This window comes from Triturus cristatus, chromosome 6 (genome assembly GCF_964204655.1).
Source record: "Triturus cristatus chromosome 6, aTriCri1.1, whole genome shotgun sequence".
In the NCBI taxonomy this organism is placed as follows: domain Eukaryota; kingdom Metazoa; phylum Chordata; class Amphibia; order Caudata; family Salamandridae; genus Triturus; species Triturus cristatus.
The window spans coordinates 1,343,719,980-1,343,735,962 of NC_140589.1; the positions used below are offsets into that span (position 1 = coordinate 1,343,719,980).

A 15,983-nucleotide genomic window follows, 5' to 3' on the forward strand; every position below is an offset into this window, starting at 1 on the left:
CCCTTCTTATTCTAATTTATTGGCCCTGATGACCCCATCCCCCAGGGCCTGTCTCCTAATTATATTTTTTGGACCCCAATCCCCAGGGCCGGCCACTGTTTTTTATTATTTTTAAAAAATATATATTTATAGACACACCTAGGACATGCTGGACAAACCGTACGTACCTATCACCATGACGATTTGCGTGATATTCATTAAAAGGCGACTATGCATACAATGAATCCATGTGGAATGTATTTACACCACTAGCGAAGCTCTGACATGTCTGATGCCCTACCGTGCCTAATCCCGGTAGACACCCTTGTCGTTTATTTATACAAACATGGGTAGCTATTGACGGTCACATTTAATACACATGCACACCAAGCCATTCAAAGGGGATTCGACAAAAATTCGACCAAAACTATGCAAGAAACCCCCCTCACGGTTAATAAAACACACATCCACTGCCGGATGTGTAATACTTTTTAATAAAACTCTCTGGAAAGGGGACGAACATCACTTGAGAGTCACAGCGCGCTCCTGGCAGAGCCCAATGCTGTGTTACACCCACCATTGCCTGCTGAGTGCCACACACCTCTGTGTTGTATTCCACTAGCTAGTGCATATGCTATGACACTCTCTAGCCCATGTGCACTGTAACACCACCCCGTGAATATGTCATGCCACACTTGTCTTCGCACGGGTTATATTGCCCCATCTAACGTGCCTTCCTCGATGCCTATGTTATAACGCACAGTGCTATGCCATACATATTACAATCTGGGATCCGTATCTTTGTCACAGTGCATATGCAACGCTACACTCCCCAGCACATATTTTATATTACAACTTTAGAGACTAGTTAGGTTACACAACACTGCCCTGTGCATATTACACTCCAAGGCGCATATCGCATACCACGCGCTAGTGCCTGTGCTATCTCACGCTCTCCAATGAATCTGTCATTGCGCACAATGTATTGCATATTATATTTCACGCCCGGTTCATCTTATATCACACTTTTTGGTGCATAGTTTATACCATACACTATATCTAGTTTTCATTTTCAATCGTGCTCTGAGGACTATGTTCTATATAACACTGTGTTCACCTACCCTTTTCACGGGCATTACATTTTGCGATAGGGGGTGGAGGGTCAGGGGGTGTTTCTGCCAAGTGAGCCCGGAGTCACAGTCACAAACGTCCTCTTCTTCCTGAATAAAAGTGAGATTATGCTGCATACTTGTTCATATTTTAAGTAGTTCGCACAGACACACGTTTTAAAAACAATAAAGTTCCTAATACCCGCCTTCTCTGAACAGTTAGCTTGCTGCCCCATCCCCCTCCTCCCTATCCTCTGTTGTGTGAATCCATGGACTAGCCTCCTCCCTCCTGCCATGCATGGTCTGATGTGCTGCCACTGCCCTCAAGTTAGTATGATGTACCAGTCCACTCCTCCTGCCCTCCATTGCCCAATTCTATGCCCCATCATTGACCTCCTGCTTAAACTCTGTGCTTAGCTTGCTGCCCCTATTCTCCTTCCCCCTGCCCTCCGATGTCTTTGTGTATGCCCCTGCTCCATCCTTTTTGCCCACCATGTTCCATGGACCTGCCACTCCTATCTACTCTGAGTGTTCTGTTGAGCTGCCACTCCCCTCCCACCTGCCTAGCATTGTCAGATGACTGTAACCTGTCCCTGCCACCTCCACCCTGCCTGTCCACATGCCATGCCCCTATCCTCTTCCTCCTGTCCTACATGGTCCATTGTACTGCCACACCCTTCTGCCCTCAATGGTCTGTTGTGCTGCAACTGCTCCTCCTGCCTGCCCCGTGCGGTCTGTTGTGAGGCCCCTTCCCCTGAACTTTCTTGTCTGTGCACAGGTCCTGACCCTCCCTTCTATCCTCCATCGTCCTTTGTGCATGCCCCTGCACCCTCCTTCTTGCCCATCATAGCCATTGTGCTACCACTAACCCTCCCACTTGCCATGCATGGTCTTCTGTGCTGCCATGGCCCCTCCCACCTTCCCTGTGTGGTCAGTTAGCTGCCCCTGAACCCCTCCCACCTTCCCTCCTTGGTCTGTGTGTATGCCATCACAGTCTCACTGTTGCTCTTCATGGTGTGTCTTGCTTCTAGTGCCCATCCTGCCTGACCTCCATGGCTATCTTGCTGCTCCTGCCCAGCCCCCTTGCCCCCAGCCCTCTGTTTACATGTGCAGACCCCTACTCCCTCCCTCCTGGCTTATCTGTTCCATTGCAATGCCCCTGATCCATCCCTCCTGCCCTTTATGGTCTGTTATGCTGCAGCTTTCTCCTGTCTGTCCATTATGGTCCTGCCTCTTGCCCCTCTGTTCTCTGTTGTCCATGTGCATGGTCCTGTCCCCTACCTCTTGCTTTCTATGGATTGTTGTGCTGCACTCCCGTCCCGCATGCCCTGTGTGGTGTATTGTGCTGCTGCAAACCCTGATGCCTGCCCTGCAGGGTCAGTTTGGAGCACCTCTCCATGTCCCTCCTGTCCTCTGTTATCCAAGTCCATGTCCCTACCCCATTTCCTTCCATGATCCAATGTACCATACTTGCGAACATTTTGAACTTGGTAAGAGGGAGATTTTGAAAAAAAACTGGGGTATTGATTTTCCCCTTTGAGTTACATTGAAAAAGAGGAGATTGTAGACAGGAGACAGATCAAATAAAGCCCATTTGAGCTTAAAAACATTGGACGTTTCCTGGCTGAATCGGGTCTGTTGGCATGTATGGTTGTACTACCATTGCCTCTTCCTTCTGCCCACAATGGTCTATTACATTGCCACAGCCTCTCTTGCAAGTCCTGTATTGTTGGTTTGTTGCCCCTGCCCCCCTTTCCACTGCCCTCCATAGTCTGTTGTGCTGCACCGGCCCTTCCTGCCTGCTCAGTGTGGTTAAATTGTTGCCTTTGCACCCTCCTACCTGCCTTCAATTTTCAGAGTCCGTGCCCCTGGCCTCTGCCTCTCAACAGTATCCTAATGAACAACTAGATTGCTAACATTCTATATTTATTACAAAAGTGTGGAACGCCTGACGTCATCTTGATGTAATCAAAACTGTAATACCTAGAGCATTTCCTTTAGAAATTACATATATGAGAGGGTCTTATTGGCATCACAATTATGGTTAGTGCTCTAAAAGACTAAAATAAGGACATATTTTCTGAGTTTTCAAATAGCGAGAAAGCACTTTTAAATTATTTGTTACCTTTATGTTTTTTTATCCAGTTGACCACTTGATTAAATGTTGCACTTAGGGGAGAGGATGTGGTGTTACTTCCAGAACTGCAGACTTTGCAACTGGGGAACCAGGTTGGAGTTTCTGCTTCAGCTCGACATTCTGTGATTCTGGTCAAATCACTTAGTCTCCCCATGTCTACAACCAAAATGAATTTGTTCTTGTGTGATGTAACCAATGCTCATGTAAAGCACTCCAATACCTGACAAATCTGCACTATATAACACTGCAAAAACACAAAATAATAAGTGTTTTGCACACTTCTGTCATTGGGCTATATTTGGGCTACATCTGGGTGATTTTGGGCTACATTTGGGCTCTTTTGTCTCCGGTGGCCATCTTGGGAGATTTATTTGTTATGAAGTTTCCTAATTTCCTCATGTACTGCAGTCTCCTCAGTAGGAAATGCTTTCAGTTTTTTACTTTGATTCCATCATGAAGGTATTCAGATATGTCACACATTTGCCATAAATTCTGAATGTTAGCACTCTAGTTGCTCATTAGATCACTGTAGTTAAACTACTGTTCACCATGGAAGTCTGCTCCTGGTATTAAAAGTGCATGTTTCAGTCTGCATGTCAGAATTTTTTAATGAAATAGAAGAGGATTTGAGAAGTCACTCAAAATGTGCCCTCATTTTCTTTCTTCAGCATTCATTAATCATAATTTCTATGGCAAAATGAACCCCCTCATTGTGTTCCTTTTTAAATTAAATGTTTTAAGTGTTACCAGTTTATTCCAATCAAGATGGCTTCAGGTGTGCCATACTTTTGTCATAATGAAGACAGTAAGCGCTCTAGTTGTTTTTAAGAACACTCTGGGACATTCTGTCATTGGGCTATACTTGGGCTACATCTGGGTGATATTTGGGCTACATTTGGGCTCTTTTGTCTCTGGTGGCCATCTTGGCAGACTTATTTGTTATGAAGTTTCCTAATTTCCTCATTTACTGCAGTCTCCTCAGTAGGAAATACTTTCAGTTTTTTACTTTGATTCCAAAGGCATTCAGATGTGTCACACATTTGCCATAAATTCAGAATGTTAGCACTCTTTTTGCTCATTAGATCACTGTAGTAAAGCTACTGCTCACCAGGGAAAACTGCTGCTGGTATTGAAAGTGCATGTTTCAGTCTGCATGTCAGAATTTTTTAATGAAATAGAAGAGGATTTGAGAAGTCACTCAAAATGTGCCCTAATTTTTCTTTCTGCAGCACTAATCATACTTTTTATGGAAAGATGAACCCCCTCATTTTGTTCCTTTTTAAATTAAATGTTTTAAGAGTTACCACTTTAATCCAAGCAAGATGGCTTCAGGTGTGCCATACGTTTATCATAAGTAGGACTGTTAGCGCTCTAGTTGTTCTTTGGAACACTCTGGGAAGCTGCAGTAGAACACAAAGGAATCAACTGACAGTCTCTGCCCTTGTTGGATGTACATGTTTTACTGAGAATGTCAGACTTCATTCTCACATGACTGAGAAAGATAATGTGAATTTACAGAAAATAAGCTCTCAGTTTAGCTTATAGATCACCTTCCAAACCTCTGTGGGAAAAGCATGAGAAAATATTTTTCTCTCAATCATGATATCCCAGCAGAAGGCTTTTTCACATGGTGAAATCACCTTAGAACATACCACAATTCCTAAAATGAGTATGGTACCATCAACAAATGATTTATAATGTAACTAAAGTCTTAAAACCTTATATTAACTGCAATGCTTTTTAATGAGGTGCTATCATGTATATCGGTCCCAAGATGGCTGCCAACACTTCTTGGATGAAGTGCTGACAGCCAATCAGATCTCAGGATGAGATGTGTGGTTAGGCTCCGCCCACATATATATATGATTTTACTTTTGATTTTCTCAGGAACTACTGAACAGATTGACACCAGACCTGCAAAAGGCACATCCCTGACCTGAGGACTACCTCTCTGCCAAATTTCAAGTAATTCTGTTCAGCCGTTCGGGCTGTACCTTGGACTAAAGGTCCCTATGGAACATTGCATGGGGAAAACGCGTTTTGGGACCCCCCTTTTTTCTCAGCCCCTGCTTGACGAATCCCCCCGAGACTTTCAGGGTAGGAGCGGAGCGGAGCGCCCCACCTATTTTGAAAATTTCACGAGGATTCGTTAACCGGCGCCAAAGTTATTCCAAATAGAATGTTGCGGATTTCCTATGGAAACACGGTCCTAACTATAACTATCTACTGGCGACCGCCAGTAGATAATATATCATATCATAACAACCTAAGAAAAATCTTGTATAGACACTGGCCGTTAGTTCAATGTGACCCCGTCATAGGCTCCTCATGTACCAAGCTCCCGCAATTAACATTCAGGCGGGCTAAGTCTATGAAAAGTGAATTGGTTGTCCATGCCCCTGTAGGTGAGAAAGGTAGCAGTTGGTTAAAAGCACAGAAGGGATTTTTCAAGTGTACAAAATGTAAAGCCTGTAAACACGGGGAAAATACTACATCAGTCCCCACCCCCCTTAGGAAAACTCAGTTTGTAATTCGTGAGCACTACACTTGCAAGACAGAATTTGCGGTGTACGTGCTACGTTGTACATGTAATAAAATGTACGTGGGCAGTGCAATTCACCCCGTCAATGTAAGGATACTTCAACACCTGAGGGTAATTAATAACGACGATCCGGCATATCCAGTGGCCCGACATATAAATACAGTACACGGAGGAAGATCAGAGGATCTTAAATACTTTGTCATCGACAGTGTAAAAAAGAACGTTAGGGGTGGTAACAGGCAGATGCTGCTGCGGAAATTAGAATCCAGATATATAATCTCATTGGATTGTAAAATTCCAAATGGCATGAATGCAGATGAGGCATTGAGTACACACTTGTAATCCCCTAGTGCTGCTTAATTACAGGCATGTCTTATTAATCGCTTTATGATGTAAAGTTGCTGTCCGCTTTGAAACCCTTGTGAGAATTCTCAGGAAATGTAATGAGTTTCATTTGTTCCAAACCTTCTCCCCCCCCTTTTTTCCTTTATTTCGCTGACTGTTTTTGAGTCTAATCTCAGTCTTCTTTAATTTTTAAATTTGTTAGAATATCGAATTCACGTAATCAGGTCAACTGTTCTCATTTTATTATTTGCATTATTTCATTTTGTTTCAATTAATCTTCATTGATGAATGCCCACTGGGGCTGAATGGAAAACATTTAACAATGTTTAGAAATGTTCGAAATATTTAGAAGGTAACACACCAAATCTAATTTGTTTTTTTGAAAACAATGTAACAATCACTTACAGTTGACTGTGTTTAACACATGTTGTTAATGTGTATTTAATGCTTTATAGTTGTTCTTTACGTGAGTTAATCATTAATGTGTCACTTACCTTAAGAACTCTTCTATGTCCTTTACTAACCATATGTCACCAAGGCAACCACTTACGTTTTGACATAAAGGTTGAAAACTGAGATAGGACTGTAATTGAGTGAAAAAATTGGGAAAGTGAGCAAGGCGGACTTGTCCGCCGAAACGCGTCTTGGTTTTGGACCTTTGTTGATGGAATAAATATCTTTGGAATTATCCCACGGTGTCAGTGCCTGTGCGTAATGTGCTAGCGGGATTGGACTTAATATATATATATATATATATATATATATATATATATATATATATATATATATGTGATTCCCTTTGTATCTAAATGTATTCATTTCGTACTGAAATCTGCTTTGTATTATCTTTGTAATTATGGATATTTCTTATTCTAAAATAAACTTTATAAAAACTAATTGAATTTCACCACTAGCTTGTGCATGGCTGAAAATGATCATATAGCATTTTTTTCAGGTGAATTCCTTGAAATCAGTGCCCAGTGTAGATGATTAGTGCTTATGTCTTGAAAAAAAATCCAAAGTGTCACAAAGCCAGAAAACTAAGAAAAGAGTAGTTGTAAATCTCCTTGTTAAAAATTATTTTATTTGTGCATTGGCCTCTTTCAAAATAAAAAAATTATTGATCTCCTGTTAATCTCGCTTTGAGGAAATAAAAACTGGACATTTAAGTTCAGTTGATCGATAGGAAATAGCTACTAATAGCTACTAGTATGCCTTGTGGTACTAGTGTAAGGGGTGTAAATAAATCAGGGTCTAGTCAGGTAGCCACTTGCTCACTAGCTGAACTATATATGTGGTTCCCATAGTGGCAAACATCCTGCAGGCATCAGACTTTATGCAATATTTAAATTTAAGAGATCGGTTATACAGTTTGTGACTATATTGTCACCAAACAACAATACATGCGGTTCTTTTCTGTAAATGTTACATACGGGAGAGATCAAGGTGGGTTTTGCCTCTTTTAAGGGTGGGGGGATGGAGGCAATGTCGACCAGCTTTTTTGTATCTGCAACTTTTAGAGAGTGATTTCTTTATTGGGGTTGTTATCTCTTTTTTAAAAAGCATACTCAGAATGAGGAAAATTATTAACACTCAACCCCCCTAGAAAGCTGGAATTAATAAAAAATAATTTTAAAAAAGTGAGGGAGTGTTTTATTATATAGCATACATTATGACCACTTCTATTCCCCTTTTTAATGGATGAATTTATACAATATATGGAATTTTTGTATTTTGGAGCTAATAATGTTGAATTTGTTTTCTTCTTTTATCTGTTTATGTCTGGTTTTGTGATTTTATTTGCCTGAAATCGAATAAAACTTATTCTGACTATGACTATATTGTATCGATTCCAAATCTATAAAATATTTTAAGTCCTCATGACCCTGATCTCCGGGGGGCCTCCACAGGGGATACTCATGGGAGCTGTTTCAAACTTACCAATTGTGACATCGAAACCAAACATTAGAGAATGATGGATAATTTGAGACAAATAAATTGTTAAATGTAGTCAGTTCTGTGGCATATACTTCTTTCACTATAAACCAGTTCCATGAAAATGATTTAAACTGTCTCAGAACTCCACAATAACAATTTAGGGCCTGATTTCGATTTCAGCAGACAGGTTACTCCGTCACAAGGGTGACGGATATCCCATCCACCGAAATATAAATCCCAAAGGATATCATGGGACTTATATTTCAGCAGCCAGAATATCCGTCAGCTTTGTGACCTAGTAACCCGTCCGCCGAAATCTATATTAGACCCTTAGTTCCAAAAGATTGCAAATGAAAGAGGGGACATTTTGTAGTCCCTCAAACTCACTCAAACTCACAAGTACCTAAGGTTAAATTACTGTTACAAACAAATCACCAGTGTGTACAAGCTGAGGAATAATCTGTCCAAACAGAAAGATTCAGGGACTGGACATCATATTCGGTTTATACAACAAAACTGCTTCTATTCAGGACTGTCTGTTGAAAAGGCCCACAGACATAATTTCCAAATTCAATATTCCACTTATTACCTGCTTTAATTATTCTCTGCAGTTTTATTCGATCCTTCAAATCTAATATTTAAATTTGAGGAAAGGTCTATGCACTAATTTCACTAATATTGAATCAACAGTAAGACATATTTTAAGATGGATTTGCTATGGTTGGCGCTTTTCCATGCGAAATGAGGCATTGCTCATCTGTGGAGGGTGACAGACACTCCTACACTGGAATGATGGAATAGAGGACTTGATTAATGCATGAGTCTTGAGATACCTATTTATTTATCTGGATGCTGCTCACAGAAATATCATAAAATTTGGATGTGTTGGAGCCCACACAGGGAAATCTTGCTTACCCCATGGGACTCTGGACCCTTAACGGTGGATTATGTGATCCGCCGGTATGGAGATACAGCAGAAATAAACTATCTGTTGCTGTGTTTGTTTATGTAAAGGGCCCCGGCAATTACAATAGACCACATTCATGGGTGCTATCGTCATATACTGTGTGAAGGGGCAGGTGGAAATGCTTTGTGTTGTTTTTCTTTTTGGTTGTCATTTGCTTTAATTTGCTGGCATAAAATGAATAGAAAACCTTTTATTAAAATAACAATATACTATATCCAACCTCGCAGAATATTCAGTTATTTTTTGCTCCAAATGTCAACATCTTTAATATTTTCCCTTGAGGCGTTTCGGCCCAGTGCCAGTCACAACCCCACCTTGTACACAGCCTCTGAGCGGTGCCAGCAGTTTGACGACTACATGAATATCTACATGATAACTGAATGCATACCAATCACGTCCCTCTCTTGGGTCAGCTTCAAATGAAGGTGTATTGACCTAATTGCTTAAAAAGAATAGCAAATGTCAGCATAACACCTTCACACACCAGCAATTCTTGTAATGATATAGACAGTCTGGATAAATTATACAACAGCAGCCTCTTTCTGCTGGGAAATCTCCCAACACTCCTGCCTTTTTATCCCGAAAGCACCCTAATCAGGATGTCACTCTGTCCAAGGTCAGCTACGCCAACTCCCTTTACTTCAGTTTACATGTCGGCCTAACTAGCAACTTCAAAACTACTCATAACAAAACAGCAAGACTTATTTTCCTCCCAAACATCCTTGAACCTGTTTGATAAGCACTTAAAGAGCTCTCTTGTGGGGTGTGAAACCTGTACAATAGTTAGATCCCACCATATTGAGCATATATCTTTTCGGTAATCAACGTTTATGACGAAACGTTTTTCCCGCATGGAATCACAACGCGGTCGTTACAACGACCGCGTTGTGATTCCGCATACCATTACTCCGCAAGTCGGAACAACGACTTGCGGGGGAGGGGGGGGAGGTGTTGGATTTTAAATCCAACTCTTTCCCTAGAGTCCGCACAGACTGGAGTTGGAATAGTAAATTATACTATTCCAACATCCAGCGACCCCCCTCTGCAAGTCGTTGTTCCGACTTGCGGAGTAATGGTATGCGGAATCACAACGTGGTCGTTGTAACGACCGCGTTGTGATTCCATGCGGGAAAAAAGACTGTGGGATAAAGACCTATATTCATCTTTTCACGAAAACGGCTCTTCTTGCTGAAAGTCCAGAATCACATTCCACTCAGGATATCAAACAGCTCCCGTCTTAGAAGTCCTTAGATTCAACCATCAGAGAGGAGATGGCCAAAGCTTCTTGTTATTGGCTCCCTACTTGCAGCACTGCAAGACGAACATAACCTTCTCTGATTCAGAAGAAAAACGTAAAGAGCTGTCTGTCGAATTAACTGGCAGCATCTTCACCTGTGTCAAACTCTCATTTCTGGTTCATTTCATTCCACTTCTGCCTCTCTACATTCCTCTCTCCCTCCCCTCAGTAGTCTTCAAGCAACTGTTACTCAATGGTGGACCATGCAACAGAATGACTAAAAATTTAAATAACTTAATGTTAGTATTACAAGCTTTTTCAAGTCTTGTCCATGGAATTAACATGCCATGTTAAACTGCATTAAACATTGTGGTTGTTAAGCAAACAAAACAAATGAAGCAGCAGATCTGACAGAAGTTTCTATTTTTTTCTTTAGCAGGTCACAAATCTTCAAAGATGTCAAGGACGCCAATGACTTAGCTACTACAAAATAGATTTAAAATGTTCCTTCAGGGCAATGTGAAACCAAGTAAGGATTAAAATGGCGGTTTAAAACACAACCTCCATTTCATCTAGCTAATGCTCTAGGCAGTTGAAAATGGTAGAGCGCAATTTGCTCTGTCGTTTGTAGGGGTGCAGTATAATCATGAGTAGTTTGCACCCGCACATAATCCTTATTTCGTTAACATTTGTGTTATTAGATCGTGTACTGTAATAATGTGAAAATGAAGTGTTAGAGGTATTTCAGTGTAAAACGTGAAGAAAAACAACGTTGAAATTATATGTGACTAGACAAAAACGTTTGTTTGTAGAACTGTTTATGTGGCTAACGAGAATTTCCATGATTAGTGTGTTTATGTAATGCTGTGATTTAAAAGTGCATAGTAATAATGTTCACTTATGCCAGTGTCTTATGGATAAAGTGAAGTTTCTTATTTTAGCCTATTTCTGTAGGTCTAAAGTGTATTTCTCCCTGGTCGTTCTCACGTTAAGATTTGCTATTAAAATTCATGTGTATGTGGAATTGTCTTTCTCACTTTTCTGTTGTTAGGTAGAATAATGTCTTTGTTTTAGGAGTTAGGCTTAGGGAAAAAAAACATTTCAACGGCGATGCTGATAATGTGGGGCAGTTTTCTTTCTCACAGGAAAGAGCCTGAGAATCAAGGTGATCGAGCCAAGGCCTGGGAGCATTGTTGCCGCATGGAAAGTTACCTACAAGGAGGTGGCTTGCGTAGAGGGGGTGATGTTGCGTAGCATTGTAGGACGTTTTTCACAGGTTCATCATTTCGAGTTAGGGACAGAGTCTGTGGGACTTCTGCTTTGCCATGAGAAAGAGAGCATCTTAGAACGAGCTCTGTAGCTTTATGCTACTCGACCCATTCAACTTGAATGGTCTTCCTAGGTAGTCTTCACATGCTGACACCTTTTCAGACCTTGCCTTGGGAACCCTAAGTAGGGATGTCGGCCAGGGGTTCCACAGTAAATCTAGAATGTGGAACCCGGCTCCTTCATAAAGATGACATATTTTCTACAAAATGGGTTATATCATAAGTCAGTGAGATAGGCAGTCATATCTGGTCACTTAGTACAAAATTTGAGCAAAGGGTAGACACGTTTTTCATGTTATCAGATCTTTTTCAGTTCAAAGATGCATTCGATAAGGTAGATATAATTGCAACTGTTCTAAACGCCATATAAAAGTTTCCACACTCACATGAAATGGCTTCGTTCTAAAATCGAACAGCAGGTCTGCTTATGAAGAATAAGGTTGGATTAAGGTTGGGGAGATTTTCCAAACCACTTTATTTCCTATATTAAACGTATATGTGAAACAATATTTTATAAGTGGTACATAACTATTTACAAAATAATAGATCCGCTTAAGTAAATTTGGAAATTTATAACTGCAGAGAGATTCTTTGTAGATATCTTAAACAAATATCTGATAGGACAGGAATCAAATATCACCTGCTCCCTTTACCAAACTTACCTTGCGACTGTTTTCGTTTGATTTCCCTACTGTAACAAAAATGTCAGACAGATTTTCTCTATAAATTCTAAATGGTTCCACGAGCCATGCACTTTTTTCGTCAGCCCCAATGACAACCTAATATTTGTTTTATTTCTCTTTGTAAAACTCATATTGATTTGTGCTGAATCGTTATTAATGAATCATCGTAAGTGCTGAAAAGGAAGTGGTCACTTTAAAAATAAATCTAACTTTTTTTATTTTATTTTTTGTATCATTATATGAATCTGCCAGTTGAATGTACCTTTGAAACACACGTTTAAAGAGTCCTGCATTGAAAGAAGCTGTAAGCTGTTTGCAGATGCACAAAAACGCAAAATTTGCCTTTCAACTAAATGCAAAATCATGACACTAAATCATTAAAAGCATGTGAACATGATACAAGAACTGCTTGTTCTGATTAACATCTTTTTTAGTATGGGTTCTGTACCTAAAGACTGGACAACAATCACAGGTTAACCACCATTATATTATCAATTACTTAGCCTATATGATAGGAGTAATTTGTGCATGGTATCATTACCCCCAAATCGTGAGAAACTACTCAAGAAACATGTTTCATGCAAATAAAAAATTCTGCTGAAGCTGCTAGATTTCTGGTCTCTTCCAAGTGTCCTCCTGACCCAGGTAGATACCAAAATAGTTCCACTTTTGGGTGTGATTGACTTAAGGAAGCTGGTGGATGGAAAGGGAGAAGATGTGGCCAAACGGACAGATCGTCTGACCTTTGAACTGTGAATCAGGTTCATATCCTGGTTTCGTCTAAGCATCCTTTAATTCTTGGCAAATCTCCCATGTTTACAAAATGAATCTGACCTTGTGTAATGTAATCTAGTGTTCATGTAAAGCGCTCTAAGGCACTTAGGCCAAATCCATGATATAAAACTTAAAAAAATAGAAAGTGGTATTGGAGCACTAGCCTTATTAGATCTAGCTCAAACCTTCGACACCACCCATCAGGCCATCCTTGTATTTGACTGAATGAAGGTGGGTTCCACAGTACTGCCTGGGCTGGTCAAAATAATTTCTGTTGTAGGAGAAACAGTTGGTCACAGTAACTCCATTCAACTCCAAGCCCTGAAAGATTGACTGCAGTGCCCCAAAGGTATATATAAGGACGACTTTCACATGTATTATCTGCATGCGGCCCCTGGAAAACGTTCCTGTCTTGCAAGGGTCTACTTTTATATGCACAACAATAACACACAGCCAATGTTTGTGATGTCATAACTTTCCCAGGTAGTAATGAAGCAGCCAAACCATCTACTCTAACTAACTGTCTTTCATTCATTCATTGGCAGATGATTTTCAATGTCCTTACATTTAATCTCACTAATACTGAACTTCTTCTTACCAAGGCTGACACTCCAACCTGAATTATCCATTATCTTTATCTGGCCTTCAGTGATGTGCTGTCCACTTACAGCCACAACTTTATTATTCAAGTTCAATCTTTCAATCTTTCTCTGGATGCCCAGGTGTCTAAGGTATCTAGTGTGTGCTTCTAGTAGCAAACAACATTCAAGTGAGTGCTGCCCTACGTGGAACGTACACCTGTAATTGGGACTATACATTCAGACACATCACCTATGGTGACAGACCTCCACTCTGTCAATGGTTAAATGCTGTGATTCCCTTCCTCTGACTTTTCCTATTGGGGCAAGACCAGGTCTGATTTACATGTGACTGCCCCCTTCTATAATGGCACATATAGGCTACAAACTATGGTAAGGAATGCACCCAGAGTTATTACCAGTGGTTCAAATTAAAGCATCCATCCCTTCATTGATGCATATTTGACTCATTGTGAGTGGTGTGGCTATGCACAGACTTGGGTACCTTGGTTGTTCCCCCACAGGGACACGCTCTGAACTTTACTGATGAACCCTAGCAGGGTTGACACTACTCTGCAGTTACTTGTGTTCTTGTTGAATGAGAGAGAGGCCCTATAGTTTAGGGTACACTGTCTCATGCATCACGTTTTTGCTGCTTCTATCCAAGGATGACTAAAAACTCACATCATCCACTCACACCACTCTAAAGAAGTCAGTGAACTACCTCTGTGATTACCACATTAGCAAAGACGTCCCGAGCCTCTACATATAACTAGTAGATCATGACAGCCAATATTGCACTGCATAGTCAAAGTCTTTCTTTCTACATAGTATGGTACCACCGTGTTTTGGCAAACCATCTATCTGCACTTGTTCATTCGCCTATACAAATGCTACCTCCTACTAGGTCATGTATCTGAAAGCAAAGGTGCCTGATTTCTCATAATGCTGTGTGTATTGGTATACAGGTGCCATAGAATGATTCCCATATTTGCTAGAGTCATGGGTGAAACTAAAGCAATGTCGCCACCAGGGAAGAACTGACCTGTGTAACACAAGGTCCCATCAGGCCACAGTACACAAAACAGAGACCAACAGATGCCCTCAGATACACATTAGTGTGTTTGTGCCAAAGAATATGCAGGCAGGAGCCAAGAGGGTCAGTGGAAGACAGGACATCGGCTGCTTGATGAATGACCACATGCACCATGTGGGGGCGCTCTCACACTAAACTATCACCACTCTTACCAATACAAGAGAACATGGAAGTTCCAAACCCATGGAGGGGTAATAACAGCCACTGCAATCTCACTGTCTACTGCATATAGAAACTTATCAAAATTTTCAATAAACAAAATAAATGTACATTACTACTACTTAGTGGTTGCTCTCAAATCATCAGTCAAAATTGGCCTACCTTAGATGACCGGAAGCAAAATGCTGTTGATTTCACATCCGCTTTTTCTTTGTCCATTAACAGAAGGCTTTTGTCATCCATGAGGCTCAAGTACTTTCCTGTAGTTACGTGCCGGAGCCGAAAGGGCTGCCCCCATCTTGTATGGCTCCCACTCCACCTAAGAGTAACATGGAAAAAACATCCTTGAGAAGAGCTCTGGCTTTAGAATGCTGATCTGATTAAAATGTGGATCCGAATGAAGGTTGCCATTGAGCTCCACGTGGCCAGGGCACCATGGGTCCGGCCCCTGGCCGTTTCTATTATAAACCATTACAAGAAGTGTGAGATCAATTGATTCATTGGAAGCAACAAATGGCTTGGAATTCCATAATAGAGTAGGTTGTCTGATGTAAGCCAAGGAATGAAAACATGGTATGCTGGTGACATAGTAAAATGGAGCATCCTTCTCACAATAACTTATCTGTGCAGCACTGTCAATGGAGGTGGTTGCAACCAGAAATGAAGGTCAACTCTGGTCAAGCACAGCTTGTTGAACCCAATGTTCCCAGAGAACTGATGTGGAAGAATGCAATAGGGAAAAGTAAATCATAAATCTTGACTAATGTGTGAACATTTTCACAATGATTTAGTGAAGGAGCCCTTTTTCATATGGATCTATTAGCAGAGATTCCAATTGTGCTCCTGTGGGTGCAGCAACAGCAGTCCATAGCCAAAGGAGCAGAGTGCAAATCCATTTCTCGTCAAGGACACATGTTCACCATCTGTAACAACATATCTAGCTTCAACAACTGCGTTGACTTTTAAACTTAGATTTATTTATTAAAGATTTGCACCGGCGCACAATAATGGTTCCTTCAAGCAGGCGTTAAAAAGGCGGACATTTTTTAATTTCTGAAAAGAACTTACAAATTATGTGTGCTACAGAGGGTAAACAACGTTTACCACAAAT

At 40.8% G+C, this 15,983-nt stretch overlaps 1 protein-coding gene across 1 annotated transcript in view; it reads right to left on the minus strand.

Moving 5' to 3' along the window:
* Positions 1-15,983, minus strand: part of RYR2 (ryanodine receptor 2) — a 3,458,987-nt gene that overhangs the window by 2,423,491 nt on the left and 1,019,513 nt on the right. The window contains exon 10 of the mRNA XM_085612346.1: positions 15,035-15,191. Coding sequence (XP_085468472.1) covers positions 15,035-15,191 — 157 coding nt within the window. The remainder of the gene's footprint in view (positions 1-15,034; positions 15,192-15,983) is intronic.